At 36.3% G+C, this 15,248-nt stretch overlaps 1 protein-coding gene across 2 annotated transcripts in view; it reads left to right on the top strand.

Annotated features, from left to right (window-relative positions):
* Window positions 1-229: 229 nt before the first annotated feature.
* Megf8 (multiple EGF like domains 8) overlaps window positions 230-15,248 on the top strand; it is a 54,195-nt gene continuing 39,176 nt past the window's right edge. The window contains exons 1-13 of one of the 2 annotated variants that reach the window (XM_022073391.2): window positions 230-389; window positions 760-1,110; window positions 2,528-2,691; window positions 3,483-3,772; window positions 5,027-5,211; window positions 6,084-6,534; window positions 7,402-7,652; window positions 8,598-8,888; window positions 9,309-9,446; window positions 10,131-10,314; window positions 10,952-11,259; window positions 13,233-13,405; window positions 14,540-14,749. In XM_022073391.2, coding sequence (XP_021929083.2) covers window positions 888-1,110; window positions 2,528-2,691; window positions 3,483-3,772; window positions 5,027-5,211; window positions 6,084-6,534; window positions 7,402-7,652; window positions 8,598-8,888; window positions 9,309-9,446; window positions 10,131-10,314; window positions 10,952-11,259; window positions 13,233-13,405; window positions 14,540-14,749 — 2,868 coding nt within the window. In that variant the 5' untranslated portion in view covers window positions 230-389; window positions 760-887. Of the gene's footprint in view, window positions 390-472; window positions 590-759; window positions 1,111-2,527; window positions 2,692-3,482; window positions 3,773-5,026; window positions 5,212-6,083; window positions 6,535-7,401; window positions 7,653-8,597; window positions 8,889-9,308; window positions 9,447-10,130; window positions 10,315-10,951; window positions 11,260-13,232; window positions 13,406-14,539; window positions 14,750-15,248 lie in introns of those variants that run through there. The other variant, XM_087352978.1, reaches the window with a different exon arrangement.

Below are 15,248 nucleotides of genomic sequence, written 5' to 3'. Positions count from 1 at the left end.
CATTATGAATTTCCAACATCATTATGAGAAGAATACGGTTAAAGATTAAAGTATGTTATTATACGATTATAATGTAGACTGTAGTTATTTCTTCATAAACCTAGTATTATTGAATAATGGAAAATAAGTGACAAAAATGTGCAGGAAATACTTTTAAGGCCAAATTACAGCAATGAAAATTGCATAAGTGCACTCGTAAACAGAATTTTTCATACCACTCAACGAAGGAACCAGTGATTCCTAGTCATTTGAAACGTCATTTGTGTTTGGGAGTGACGTCAAGATTTGGCTGCAATTGCTTATAGAAAAAATGAAAGGAAGTCAAATATGGGCATATGTGAATGGTACAGTTTTTGGAGTTCCGACTGTTTTCATTTGAAGTTCTAATGGTATATATGAACGGTTTTTGTTTCTTCATTCAAGTAGTTATTAACGCTGGATTAAATGGAGAAATTGCTGTTTGTCAACCTTGGGTGTTGTGTGTTTGACAGTGCCTGCAGGGTTGAGAAGAACATGATTTGTTAGCCTTGGCATCAAATAAATACGCCTCCCCAATACCACTTTCTGTGTTTAAATGCAGATTCTCAAAGTAATTAACGTTAGCAGGGTTTATCATCGCAATTATTTTGTTCCTAGTGATTAAATATTGTTGGAGGACCAGAAAGTGGTTGGGTTAAAGTGAATTATATTGGCTAGTACCTATGTGTATTATTTGATATTAATGCTGGCGTTTCATTTAATCTTGTTCTGAATTTTCAGGTGCACATGCAGCATTTTCAAACAGTTGGTTTGGCGTGCAGACAGTTTACATATTTTATTGTGCTGATGGCATCATTGAGAATAAAATCAGTTATGTAGGTATTCAGAATAAGTAAGTTCCAGGCACAATGGGGCCGGGAGTAAGGAAGAAGTTTAAATCTGGCCATACCTTTTATCTGTTGACATCATACATTCTGTGGCTGCATTTGATTACTGAAACCAGTGCTGCCCTTCAGCTAACACCATGCTATAAATCCCGCAAAGTGTTTAATAATTCTTGGGGTATTATTACGGATGGACCTTCAGGATCAAATTATACTCAAGACTCACACTGTGAATGGCTAATCAAAGGTAATACATGTATTTTTTCTGTTTTATGACATATATAAGAATGATGTGCATAATTATTATATTTATGAAATCCATACTGCATTTCTGATACTCTAAAATAACTACATGGAAATTAATGCTGTCATTAATGTAAATGTTGTGAGAGAATTGTGGATATGTACCATTTTTAATTGTTTTCACACAATGACCCATATTTCCAAATTAACATAGAGCACATTATTCTAATCTAGTACATGTTTGCATATATGTAGTACTGCTGACTGTAAACAAACATTTGTTGCACTTGAGAAGCATAGTACAGATTTATATTATACATTTTGTGACATAAGTAATAAATGTACAAGTAACCATTTAGTTTGTGGTGTAAAGTGTATGAGAACATAGTCTTATTCATGTTCTTTACTCATTGGGAAAAGCATGTTATGACTTCTGAGTGATGTGGCTGTCTCTTTTTTAGGTCTTCCTATAATTCTCCAGCCCTTTGTTCTGCATTGTAGAGTTTTCAGTTTTGAGGTTCTGTAGAGTAGGACTAGGTTTTGTGTACTTCTTGAATGCAGTGGAACAGTGGCTGTCTTTTGCAGAAAAAATTCCAGATTCAGCAGGTACAAGTAACTTCCACCCTGTTCACCTGCACATGCATTTGCATGAATAAGTATCTAGTGCCATAAGAAATGTCAATGTGGATGTCTTGAAGTCAGAAATGTTTCACAGTGTTTCCTTCATTCTCATGTCATAAGTAAACTACATAAACTATAATATCCTAACTGAAACTAACCTAACCTAAGCTGATTGGAGGGTAATATTAAAACATCTTGAGGAAGTATGGTTTGTAAATGTCAACCGGATTCATCAGGCTCAGGATAGGGGTTGGTGGCAGGATTTTGTAAACACAGTAATGAAGTTTTGGGTTCCATGATAAGTGAAATCTTTCTTGACTGCCTGAGTGACAGCTTCTTGAGAAGGTTTGTGCTGCATGAAGCTAGTTAATTAGCATTTACATGTTTGTACAAAGCATTAGTAGACAAATCAGGCAGTATGAGGAATCCCATTGTTCTTTGTGGAATGTTTGTAAATAAATGCTTCATTTGCCATACCATGGCCTACTTTAACTTGCAATTGTTCTTCATAACCAGCTTGCCATCCAACTGCCCAGTCAACTCTCTGTTGTGCATTGCCACAAGTTCTGCATCATGGACACAATATCCTGCCACTATATTGTGTTCTGAGCCATCTTGGTCCACTATCATTTATAACAGATTGTCTCCATGAGGTTTATTTCAGTGTTATTCTTATAGCTCCATCTTTGTTCCCCAAGTAACCGCCTTCTAAGAAGTGTTGTACAATAATTCATTATGTGTATTTTGTGGCCTTTTGAAATTACTGTGTGTAAACTTATATGTATTATGTTTTATTTCAGCTGTAAACAGCAGCCAGTTCATTACATTGAAATTCCATACAATGAGTACAGAATGCTCATATGACTATGTGTTTGTTTATGATGGTGATTCATTTGAATCACCACTCATTGGGAGCTTCAGTGGCAAGTCTCAACCACAGCAGGTTACTGCAACATCAGGAGCTGTAAGTTAACATTTGAATTTGTATTTGTTAAATGATTAATGATTTTAAGTGTGCTGATATAAAGTCATCTTTCGTACTGTTTTTTTATCGGTGCTGAGAACATTTGGACCCAAGAGGGTTGAAATGACTGGAGACTGGACAAAACTGTACGATGTTCTCTTCATCAGATCTTATTAGTATGATTAAATCAATTGGGATGAGATTGGCAGGGCATGTAACATTTCTGGGTTAGGTGACAAATTTAAACAAATTTATGATCAGAAAATCTGAAGAGAAGAGACTATTTGGAGAACTTGGTCAGAGATGGAAGCATAATATTGAGACAGATTTTACAGAGGTAGGGATGATGTGGACTGGTTTCATGTAGCTAAGATTAGGGACCTGTGGTAGGCTCTTGTGAGCACAGTGATAAACTTCTTGAATAACTGAGTAGTTGATAGTTTCTCAAGAGGCACTCTGCTCCATGTACTTATAATTAATTAGTGTACTCAAATGTGTGTGTTTAAAATGAAAATGTAGTTTATTGTAATTCTTCAGTTCTGCATGTTTTATGTTCTATTTAGATCCCCCCCCCCCCTTATAAACTTATATAATAAATTACAACATATTCCATGTATACCTGCTGCCTGAATACAAGTATTCATATACACGTGCATATTTTTGTGAATTAACTGAATTTAGATTTACCAAACTGTCTATTAATTGACAGGGTCTGACTGTATTTGCAAACAATAAAACAAACATGTTGTGCTTATGTATTCTGTGTATCACTTATTTATTTGTTATTACAGATGCTGTTATTGCTGTACAGTGACACAAATTATGTACTGGATGGTTTTCGAGCTGAATTCTTTGTTACCAACTGTCCAAACAACTGTTCAGATCATGGAATGTGCTCACCACTGCATAAATGTTACTGTGAGGGAACATGGGGAGGTCATGACTGTGGATTAGATTTGTGTCCAGAAGGCTGTGGCAAGGATTTACATAGGGGTGAATGTAAAATGAACAGATGCCGTTGTGAACCTGGATATTCAGGTCAAGCATGCAGTCTCTACAGAGCTGATCAGTCTGGAAACAAGTGAGTTATGATAATATTATACTGTGTCTTGAGTCGTCCTAATAAAAGCTCTACAATAAGGCCACATCTGTGCTAGCATGCAGTATGCACACTTCTCATTGGGTTAGATTTGAGGTTTTCACGGCGGTGAGTATGAAGATTTCTGTCTTGTAGGTTGTTGCGCTGTGTAGTCTGGTCAATGTTAACCAACGTTTCAGACAACCCCTTGTTTTCGATGTCTTATGTTGAAAATGTGATACCATTTGCTTTGCTGTAAGTTGTCATTTGTGAGATTCGAGGTTCTTGGGTGGTCTTCTGGGTTATAATGCATGTGAAATTGTAGACTGATACTGTCATTTCAGAGAAAAGCGCCTTTAAGGTGGTGACAGAATGTTTCTTGAAAGAACTATTATCTGCATAGCGTTCAAACACAGTAGACCAACATTGACAGGTTGTGAATTACCTGCTGTCGTAAGTAAGTGGATGTATGCTTCCTGCTTTGGTATTATTGTGTTATGAATTTTCATATTTTATTTATTGTTTGACAACTTTATATTTTGTTACAATTTATGTTTGTGTTTAATTGTTTAAATTGGTAAGGCATGCTTTTTTGGGTCATATAGAGCCAGGCTGAAATATAGACAACACTGAGCCAAATCTAATTTTAAATCTTAGGGGACAGTGACTAAAATTGATGGCGACAGCTGCAACAGTGAGCAGAAACAAATGCCTCAGTAAGACTGAGACAGTATATTGTTACGTTAACAATTTTTGTAGTAAAACGGTAAGTATGGAGTATATGGTTTAGTAATCTGGTCAATAATTGTTTCATGCTTGAATTAAACGAAAAGTAATAGATTTAAAATAATTGTATGGTATGTTGCTTTTCTAGATTTTTTCTGACCAGACTACACTTACATTTTCATGTCTCTCCCATCTGTGCCACATTTCCAAGCTGATGATAACGTCTTTGATATCTCACAGAAACAAAGTAAGCCTGCATGGGACATGAGAAATGAATGCAAAATTTTTTCAGAAGACATAAAGGGAAGACACCATGTATAAGGTCTAGACATTGATGGGAGAATAATGTTAAAATGGATCTTAAAGAAATAGTATGTGAGAATGTGGACTGGATTCATCTGGTTCAAGATAGGGTCTGCTGGCAGGCTCTTGTGATTTGTGTGGTGGTTCTTAGGACCCTATGAGCTATGAGTGCTTAATTTATTTCAGCTGAAAAATGTTTGATTGAATTATTATATTTGATGTTAACAGATGGCACTGGTTATCTCATTCAGATGGAGGCCTCACACCTCGTGCAGCCCATACAGCTGTATATCATAAAGAGACAGACTCTCTCTTTGTGTTTGGTGGTTATAATTTGAACAAGGTGTTGGGTGATCTTGAAGTTTATCGTTTTGCAACAAGCCACTGGGAAGATCAGCATGGAAATGAGTTAGGTATGCTAAGCAACACCTAATATGTGGTTTGACTTGATGCCATGTTTTGTGATTTTAGTTCTTGAAATAGGAAAGCATAAGTTGGCATTTTCTCTGTTTTTGTCGTACAGGAAATGTTTATGCAAAATTTGAAACCATAGTTCACAAATGGATGTTTTGTAGAAGCGAATATTTATCTGTGCTGCCTTTTTTATTTTGGTTTTGTGATGAAAGTAATTGTTATGGAAGTTGTGTATTTGTTTTATAAATTTACCACTGTAAAATATTAAAAATTCTTGTTGATTGATGCTGGATCTGGCTCATGTTAAACATTCATTGATAGTCACTTGAATGTTATTTTTAAAGTATTTAAAATATGTTTCCCAATGGTTTAGACACTGCTTTTTCAGTCATGCAAGGATTTAAAGTATACAGTGTAGGACTAACCCTCTGTGGCGTAACTTTCATCCATAGTTTTAAGACAGTCATTCTGTAGGCCCAAAAGTTAAGCTTTGACTGGACAAACAAATGAGCACCATGATGCGGCCTGTACATAGATAGATCTTTCTGGCCTCCATCGAGAAACATATAGGAAGTCCATTTATTTGTTTTCATGATGAGGTTTGCACTTTTGGAGACAGGATCAGTTTATGCTTGCACATGCACACATTTTACTTAAAATAGATCTGGTAACAATTAATATGAAGTGAAACTGTAGGTTACAGTTACCACATAAATTTTATTATGTATCAAATAGTTATCCTCCACCATTTGGCTGTGTTATCTTCAAAAGGGAGTTTAATGTTTAAATATCACATGCAACTGAAGTCAAAATGTTTATTGTTTTTGTTCTGGCATTTATATATGGATTTCAATGTCTATTATTGTTTCAGCTGGAACAGATGGTATAGGACAACCAGATCATCAGATAATTGCTGCAGTGTTAGGGCAAGGAGAAGAGCGGTGGGGAGTACCAACAACTAGGTCTATTTTTAGAAACCTTCTGTTCTCCATTGCGGACAACTCAACGTTAAGTATCAGGCACCGTGTACAGGGCGATGGCTCAGGGCACCTCCAGAGATTGGGGCGGGATGTTAAGTTTGGTGGAGAACAGGAAACAGATCAACTACACAGAGACATAGAGGAGAGTGAGGAATATGGTCGGACATGGGACTTGGGGAGTGAAAGTATTCCAGTTCCAAGGGCACCAAGACATGAAGTGGAGGAACTGGTTTCAAACAAACCAAATTCCTTTGTGGAAATGAATGATCCATTTGAGTTTGTAGAAGAGAAGGTTGATACACCTTCTCAACCTGCACCACGCTATGGACATGCTGCTTGCATGTAAGGAACTTGTTGTTTACATAGCTCTGTTTTGTGTAACTACAGATTTGTCTGAAGTTTCCATTCCATTTTCTAGATTTTATGTACTGCCCAGTGTACTTGTGGTTTGTAATGGTTAAATCCTCAGAAGAATAAGATTTTCTATTCTTCTATTTCTCCAGTCACTATATTGTTGTTATTTTTACTGAGTATAATGATTGTTGTCTTTGAAAATTACAGAGAAGTTTCTGTTTACTCTTGTAATTAGTGGAAGACTGTTTTGCTATTACGAAATGTGTAGAATGAATTTATCTCTTGAACAATATCATTACCTGCACCAAAGGTCTTGCAGTGCAAAAAGAACATTTATTGTTAGAATATGGGTTAATATATGTAAATAATGTATTACTGTTTGTAATTTTAGTAAATGTTAACCTGATGAAATCAGGCACAGGCTCCAGACTTCCATCCATTATATCTTCAGGTTTGGTTACTATCAGATCTTACCAGATTAAAATATGCTTAATCTTATTCTTTGTTTAGAATATTAGCCACACTTCATGGTATGGAGTTCACTTGAAGCTGTAAGTTCTCTATGCAAGACCATCATTCTCTCGATCCTATCACAAAACCCTAAATGCAATTCAGTACACGGCCAAGATTTTCTTTATTTGATGTTCTGTTGAAGAATCATCTTTATGGCTTGTCTGTTCTTTCAGACCAACATATCTCTTTACGTGTTGCTTGAGGTAATTTCAGGGTCTGTTGGATGTTTCACCATGTCATTTATAGTAACATTTAGATATTTTTATCTTTTTGACACAGTGTAACTCTCAAAGGACTCTGCAACAAATTCCATTTCTCTGACATAGAACTTTTTTCTTACAGATATCCTGGAGGTTTTGTAATATATGGGGGAAAGCTAGCTAATGGACAATTCTCAGATGAATTGTGGTTTTACAATGTGACGCAACGAACATGGTCATTGCGGGCAATATCATCTGCTATTCGACCTCCGAAGTTAACTAGACACACGCTGACACTCACTAGTGGGGATGAAGGATGGCTGTACCTGTTTGGAGGAAGCACTATTGGAGGAGTGTTTTCATCCAAGCTGTTCCGCATACAACTCAGCCTTGGTGAGAGAGCATCTTGTTATGTTCATGTTTTTCTTCAGAACCTCATTATTTGTATTTGTCATGTGTTGTTTCCTTTTATCGTGAAGCTTGGGTCTGAACTGACAAGTATTACTATGTTTAACTTACAGCTGATTGAGATGACTCAGGTGAGGCTTGCTCTGGCTAAATGGTTAAATGTCACATGACTGCACTCTTCCCATGTCAGAGGTTATAATATCCTTTGTTTACATTTTTTTAAGTCTATTAAAGGTACATGTAGACAGTTAATGTAATATGTACATAATTACAAGAATGAAGGAATATGTTATTAAAGTTGTGTATTGTAAGAAATAAGTTGGTATTATTGGGTTTCTTAATTTTATCCATCATATAGTATTCATCGCAGAGCACAACATTTCAAAAACTGCATCTCTTTGTTTCCTGTGGTGGATAGATTGTGAGTAGCTACTCAGATGGGTTAGTCAGTTAACTAAAGCAATATAAACCACTAATTGAGGTTTCATCAAATAGAGTTGTTAAGAAAATTTACAGTAACAATTCTGGAAATGGTTATAAAGACGTGAAACTAGGAAAGAAAAGAGAACAAGGAGTAACCTATCAAACCAAACCAAGAACATACTAGAAATACTAGACAGTGGACAAAGTTCAAAAACAAAGTAATACTAATTGTAGTGTACTATCATCAGAACTCTTTATAATTGAGTACTAATCATTGTAATTATTTTAGTTTAGTTTATTTTAAGAAAAACTTGGACAAGGAATGGATAGTTTAGTTATATGTGAGTATGTTTCTGTGATGCAAGTCTTAAAACAAAGCTTAACCATCTGGTGTTCTTTTATTTTGTCACATATCCCCCCTTCTGGGATGCATTTGATCTTGTTATGAAAGGGGAAACTGTTATTCATGTCAAGTGGATTCCACTGTAGTAAGGTGTATTGTTGTAGGTCCCAATGGCAACATTCATGATGAAAGGTGGTCAGAAGTTCGACCTCGAGGTGGTAAAGAGCTGGATGTGCGTATTGTAGCACACTCAACAGTATACCATGCCAAGACTAACTCACTGTTGGTATATGGAGGCATTGTTGCGGGAGTAGCTCGTTTCTCAAAATTGAGTGACCGCATGTTCTCATTTCAATTGGACAGCAGACACTGGTCAGAGATACATTATCCTCGCTCACACCTACAGGACATGCATGTTCCCAGAGAGAGAGCATTTCACACCAGCACTATCATAGGTTTGTACTAAATTTTTACAACAAAGAATTCAGAACAACCTATTCAGATTTATGTATGAAAAGATCTAATTTTAAAACTGTGGGCTCCCAGATGTTACTTACTTTGTTTCTAATGCTGAAATATGATCTGAAAAGCTACAGATTTTTAAACTGATGATGATGATGGAAACAGCACTGGAATAATAATTGAAAGAACAGGACACTAATTTCTGTGGGCATGGGATGTAGAAACTCTTTCCATGATATGACATGTCTTAGTCTTTATTGGGTGTGTGTAGAAAGTAACTAGTGAACTGTAAGGGAGATTGAATTATCCTTATAAAAGATTCAGTGAATCATTTAAAGGTAAATACATGTCTTGTAAAACTTTATCTTGCCACCTATTTCTTCTCAGATGCCTTTAATTTGTTTGCTCAACAGGAAATTATTTGGTTGTATTTGGTGGCTACTCTCATCGCCATAACAAGGAAGAGATCTGTTACGACAACCAGTTATACTTGTACCACTTGGGCTGCCACACCTGGGTTAGCCATGAAATTCTTGGCAACACTGAAAAGGGTACGCTTCATTTTTAAAAACATTCTCAGAACAAATTATTCACACACTAAATTGCAGAACAGCCGAGGAAATGACAAGGACTGAAGGCAATAATGATACTACAGTAGCTAATGCTTGGGAAATGTGGATAACATTTATGTTCAGAAGCAGATATATTCGGATTGTTGAATATTTTAAGGCCACCAACATTAGAATAGCAATCTGGACTAACAATGCCTTACAAAAATTATTAAAACCTAAAACCTATATATATTCTTGCAATGTGTGAGCTAAAATGTCCTGACTGTAACAAGGTATATGTTGCCCAAATGTTAAGAAATCTCTAAACCAGGTATCAGGAACATGTTAGTGACATTAAAAATAATAGGAACGGTTAAAAATTTGGCACCCATTTACTAAATAATAAACATTCTTATGGGCCAGTAGACCACATAATGTCTAAAATAGATCATGCTAATAAAGATTTATTAACGAATAGCAAAGAAAATTTGCACATTTGTATAAGTGACAAGAAAAGTATGCAAGCATAAAATAGAGATGTAACCGAAGAACATAAATTTACGGTGCATTGAATTTGTGACACAATTTAATTTTATATGTATTAAATGGTACACAGTCATATTTTCTTACTTAAATGTTATACTTGTCATGATTTCCTTAGTGTCTGTCTTTGTGTGATTGCAGTTTCACGTTATCCAAAGCAACAAGGCGTGTTTGCACATGCAGCTGATGTACGTAATGGTAACACATTAATTATAGTTGGTGGGTACCATGGAAATGTGAATGCTGACCTCCTAGCATACACTTTGCCACCAATGTTAGCCAGCAGGGAAGGAGAGACATTTGAGCCAGAGCAAGTTTGCAGCAGGTCAGAAGCATTTGTTTACTACAAATTGCCATACTTTTTTCACAATAAAATAATTTAGAATTGCTTAAGTGGGTAACTGATAGGATCCTTATATGCATAAAAAGGAGCCTCTAACTATTTTGTTGGGAATCTTAAAATTGAACTTGAACATTTGGGTGTCTTTATAGTAATGTAAATAAAGATTTTTACTGTTTATTTTGTTGTTTAGTTTTCTTACATTCAGAAATATAGAAATGGATATTTCGTTTGTTTGTCCTGACAGTGCATGTCCATATATGTCTGTGTGTGTGTGTTACTTGTCCAGATATAAATTTGCCAGCAGTGTACATACTCTGATTCTTTTGCTTGATATAAAGAAATGACAATAAATTGCACAACGGGACCACAAAAGTGTAATAATGATCTTTTTTCCCTGGAGAATAAATACAGTGCAATAGTGTTTATTCTTTGACCTTGTACAAATCTTTTAAAAAATAAATGGTGTTTATCTTGAAGAAATATGAAAAAAGTAGTATGTAATTGGGTTTAAAGAATGTATTGCAGTCTTGCCAATTTGCACTTACCTGCCTGAATATGAATGTTTTAGCACATATTATCCCAACGTATGCATATTTTAATACAGCTGATTTTTACTCAGGTACCGCAACAAAGTAGAGTGCACATCAAATCCAGAGTGTGGGTGGTGTTCTGCAGATGAGGTGTGTTATGGCCGCACTGTTGGGATCAACTGTACTACAAACCTACAGACAACACGATGCCCTGGAATTTGTCCAGCTCTTGGTGACTGTCATTCATGTCTGATTCACGGCAATGCTTCAGGTGGTTCGTTGTCTGTGTCTGGTTCAGGTGATGGGGTGGCTGGGCAGATTTCATCAGTGGCTCATAAGTTAAGGCTGGACCAGTGCACTTGGTGTGTTCAGAATGCTCGCTGTCATCACAAGGATGGTATGAATAGAGAGATGTGTGTGTGTATATGTTTAACTCTTCCATTGTTAGCAAATACTATTGTACAAATTGCGTCAAAACTGGAATAGTGACTTAAATAAGGATCTGGGTCAAATAATGGGAACTGTTTACTCAGAACTGAGGTAGTACTACAGATTTAGCAGGAATTAACCTGTTGACGCAGAATTTTAAATACCCAGCATATACCGCTGTTGTGCTGTTCCGGCGGTAGTAATTTTTAAATGCCCGTTTACATTTTGCTGTAAAATACGTTTTTTTCCATAACTTTTGAACTATATGAGATATAATTATGAATTTTTCATTGAAATCCTCTTAAAAGATGGTTTTGTAATCTTACCTTATAAGATGAGCTCTCTGTGTGTGACCAATGGGAGCAAATGGATCAGAAGTTGAGAACGGAGTGTACAGCAGCCGGTTGTTTGCATAATAAGATCTGATTGTAGGCTTTTGAACAATGCCCATCAACATAAATAGAACCAAAACCACGTAAATTTCGTCTACTGTGACATCTTGCCACTTCCTAATCCTAGATCGAAATGTGAGAGGATGGGCACTTTTAGAAATTTCTTGCTTAGCATATCTGTTGGTTTCATCTACAATGAGCTGCACAAGAGCTGTATCGAAAATGATTTCGAATGAACTCACGACATCTAGTCCAGCCGTGTCGAACAGAGGACCATATACATTACAAAATGCTTCTCTTGAAGCAGTAAATGGTTCTATATTTTCCCACATATACTTGCCGGAAACAATACCTGAATTTGCTTCTACAATTTCTTCCTGGCTTTCGCCACCACCATTGTTACTCTCATTATCACTAATCGCTAACGTTCCCGGTGTCACCAACTGTGTATAATCAAAGTCTACACTCTCAGTGTCCGAGCTACTATAATTGTCACTTCCAATAATTCGTCTAGAAGTGCCCTTTGTTCAGCATCAAATAACACACGACTGCTTGAAGGGTTCTCAATTGTAAAACTGAGGCCAGTCGTCTATTTTTAGACTCCCAGGTAGTCCTTTAAGGGTTTGTCAACAAGGTTGCCGGATCTTCACACACAGAAAACTTTCCACAACAGAGTGCTACAAACCTCATTGCGCTGGCATTAATCGTTACAAAGTTATGAGCTGAAGAAATTAGGCTTAAAGCCGGACGTAATACTACGCACAGCTGCAATCCCCAGGATTTAAAGGCCGGGCGTAATTTTACGCCACTCGGCGGTGAGGAGTTAAGTATAATATTCCAAGGCAGCAAAAGGTTTCCAAAAGTTGGTTGAGATATCACCAAAATTATAGAAGCTGAAGAAGTTCTGGTTGTAGACCAGCTTTATAATCCTGATCGCAAGGATGTGGACTATTTTCTGACCTAGCCATGATGAGATGAAGCAGTGGTAAGACTGGGGGAATTTTAGTCAGGGTTAGTTATGTGATATAATGTTAGAATCGAGAGTCCTCTTCATGGAATGGTGTCATTATTGGCAGTTTTCATAACTAACTTGTTCCATAAGTACAAGTTCTGCAGTCAACATCCACTTATACTTATTGTAATTTTAATTTACCTGTGTTAGAACCTTTAAAATTGATTAGTATTACTAGGATAAGTTGAGTTGCTAGATTGTATTCACACTGGATCTTACGATGGTTTTACGATGCATTGCAGAATTATTATTCCCACAATTATCCAGTATTATTTGTTGTCTCATAATGAGAAACATTGTACTGCATGTTAATACAGTCTTTTATGTCAGTCAACTCATCACCTTAACTCCAACAACTGAGTAACTGTAAATTGATGGCCAGAGGGGAGAAGTTGTTTTTCCTAAAATCATGGGTGAATGTGGAGTCTCTGCTCACATTTCACATGTTTTTGGGAGGTTTAGATCTGTTGAATGCATTGTAGTGTTACATTCCTTGAGTTAAGATGAAGAACTCCAGTAGTTTTCCATTCTTTGCAGATAACTTTGGAGTGTGTGGTCTGCGAGAGGACACACCATCGCAGGTTCCAGGATGGTGGGGGTTGAAAGGCACGGAGGTAGTGCAGGTTGAAGAGTGCCGTGAGTTGGACCGCAGACCAGGCCTCACATTCCTCAAGTACAAGAATCCTGCTAACTGGTCTCACCCAGATTCAGTATGAAGAGCAGTTATTTACGTTAACAGTTTGTTCATCTAGAAAATGTTCACTTGTGTTAATTATTAGGGTATGGCATTTGAGTTGAGTCCTCTAGTATGACATATAATACTAGCCCATCAGTATCTGAGTGGAAGACAGTATTGTGGATATATGTCAGTGTTGTAACAGTGTGAGGCAGCAGTGACCTCTGTTCACATTCTTGCAGCAGTCTCCAATAATTAATTTGGTTTACAGTAATTATTTATTTTAATCCGTCTGATCACAATATTTAAAATTTCTTATAATTAAGATAATAAAATATCATTCATGTTCCGTATCGATTGATCGATTTACATTTCGGAACATTTACACAACATGTTTCAGTTTTTATAAAACCATCATCAGGTGTAAAATATATCTAAGAACTTAAAACTCAATTATGATTTCTGTAGTTTTTTGGTGATGTTTCATTACGTTTGTTTTTCCATTTTTGGGCGAAGGTGTTGTTTTTCTTAAATGTTATTAGATGTACATATCGGTCAAAGATGTAGGAGTGAGTGTCCTGATATGTCCAGAAGTACTAGTGTCTTTTCTGGACATATCGGGACACTCACTCCTACATCTTTGGCCAATATGTACATCTAATAACATTTAAGAAAAACAACACCTTCGCCCAAAAATGGAAAAACAAACGTAATGAAACATCACCAAAAAACTACAGAAATCATAATTGAGTTTTAAGTTCTTAGATATATTTTACACCTGATGATGGTTTTATAAAAACTGAAACATGTTGTGTAAATGTTCCGAAATGTAAATCGATCAATCGATACGAAACATGAATGATATTTTATTATCTTAATTATAAGAAATTTTAAATATTGTGATCAGACGGATTAAAATAAATAATTGTTATAATATTCACAATATGACGCAATTACACTATCTTGGTTTACAGTGTTGCAATGATGTGCTGGAGCAATTACCTCCTTTCAGATTGTTGCAACAGTGCTCCAACAGTAGAAGATGTACAGGCATTTTTATATCCATGCAGAACTGTGTTGGTGAATGTACTGGTATGTTTGTACTCATGAAGGGGTTAAACTCTTTATTAAGCTGTCATTATAATTAAGTCTTTATTTGTGATTTTAGGTTACAATAATCAATGCAACAACAGTGGATTTTAATATGTTGAGCCTGTCCACGCGTACTGAGCAAGCGCTGGGAGGAGGGATTATTGCACGTCTCCTTGGATTCTTGAGGCCTCCTGAGAGTTGGGGTAATGATGAGATGTTGCGTGTGTGTGCTAGTTATTCAGTTGCTCTTCTCAACATGTCTCATGACGCAGAGTATGGGAAACTGGTGAGTATCTCATGTAGCTGCACATGTTACATTTATTTTTACTGTGATCTCTAAAGCCCGACATCTTTGTGTATTAAATTTTTCAAGTTTAAAACCCTACTCTGGTCATGAATTATGTGTCCACCCCTTGCTCATAATGAACATTTTAAAACTTGCTAGTTTGTATAATATTAAAGGGGAATGTGTCTTAATGTTTAATCCAGTGGCCCCCAACCTTTTTGTGCCTACGGGCACATTTGAGAGTTTATGAGATCGTGGCGGGCATCAACCAATTAACAAAGCCAAATTTTCTTTTCTCTGGACACCAAATAATACACAAAACAACACGACGTTTAATGATACAAGAAACCATTCAATCAAAAATACGTACTTTTATAAGCACAATTATTATTATTCAAGTGGGAAGTTAGTGTGATGTTTGACACTGCATTTCATCGGCCAGTTTTTCAAATTTGGGAGTGTAGGATGATGACGCTGCTCACAAACAATCATCAAGATC

Source organism: Zootermopsis nevadensis, unplaced genomic scaffold (assembly GCF_977971745.1).
Source record: "Zootermopsis nevadensis isolate Lab colony 2312 unplaced genomic scaffold, Znev_1.0 Znev_ptg000021l, whole genome shotgun sequence".
Classification (NCBI taxonomy): Eukaryota; Metazoa; Arthropoda; class Insecta; order Blattodea; family Termopsidae; genus Zootermopsis; species Zootermopsis nevadensis.
This window is presented reverse-complemented; position numbering and strand designations above follow the sequence as displayed.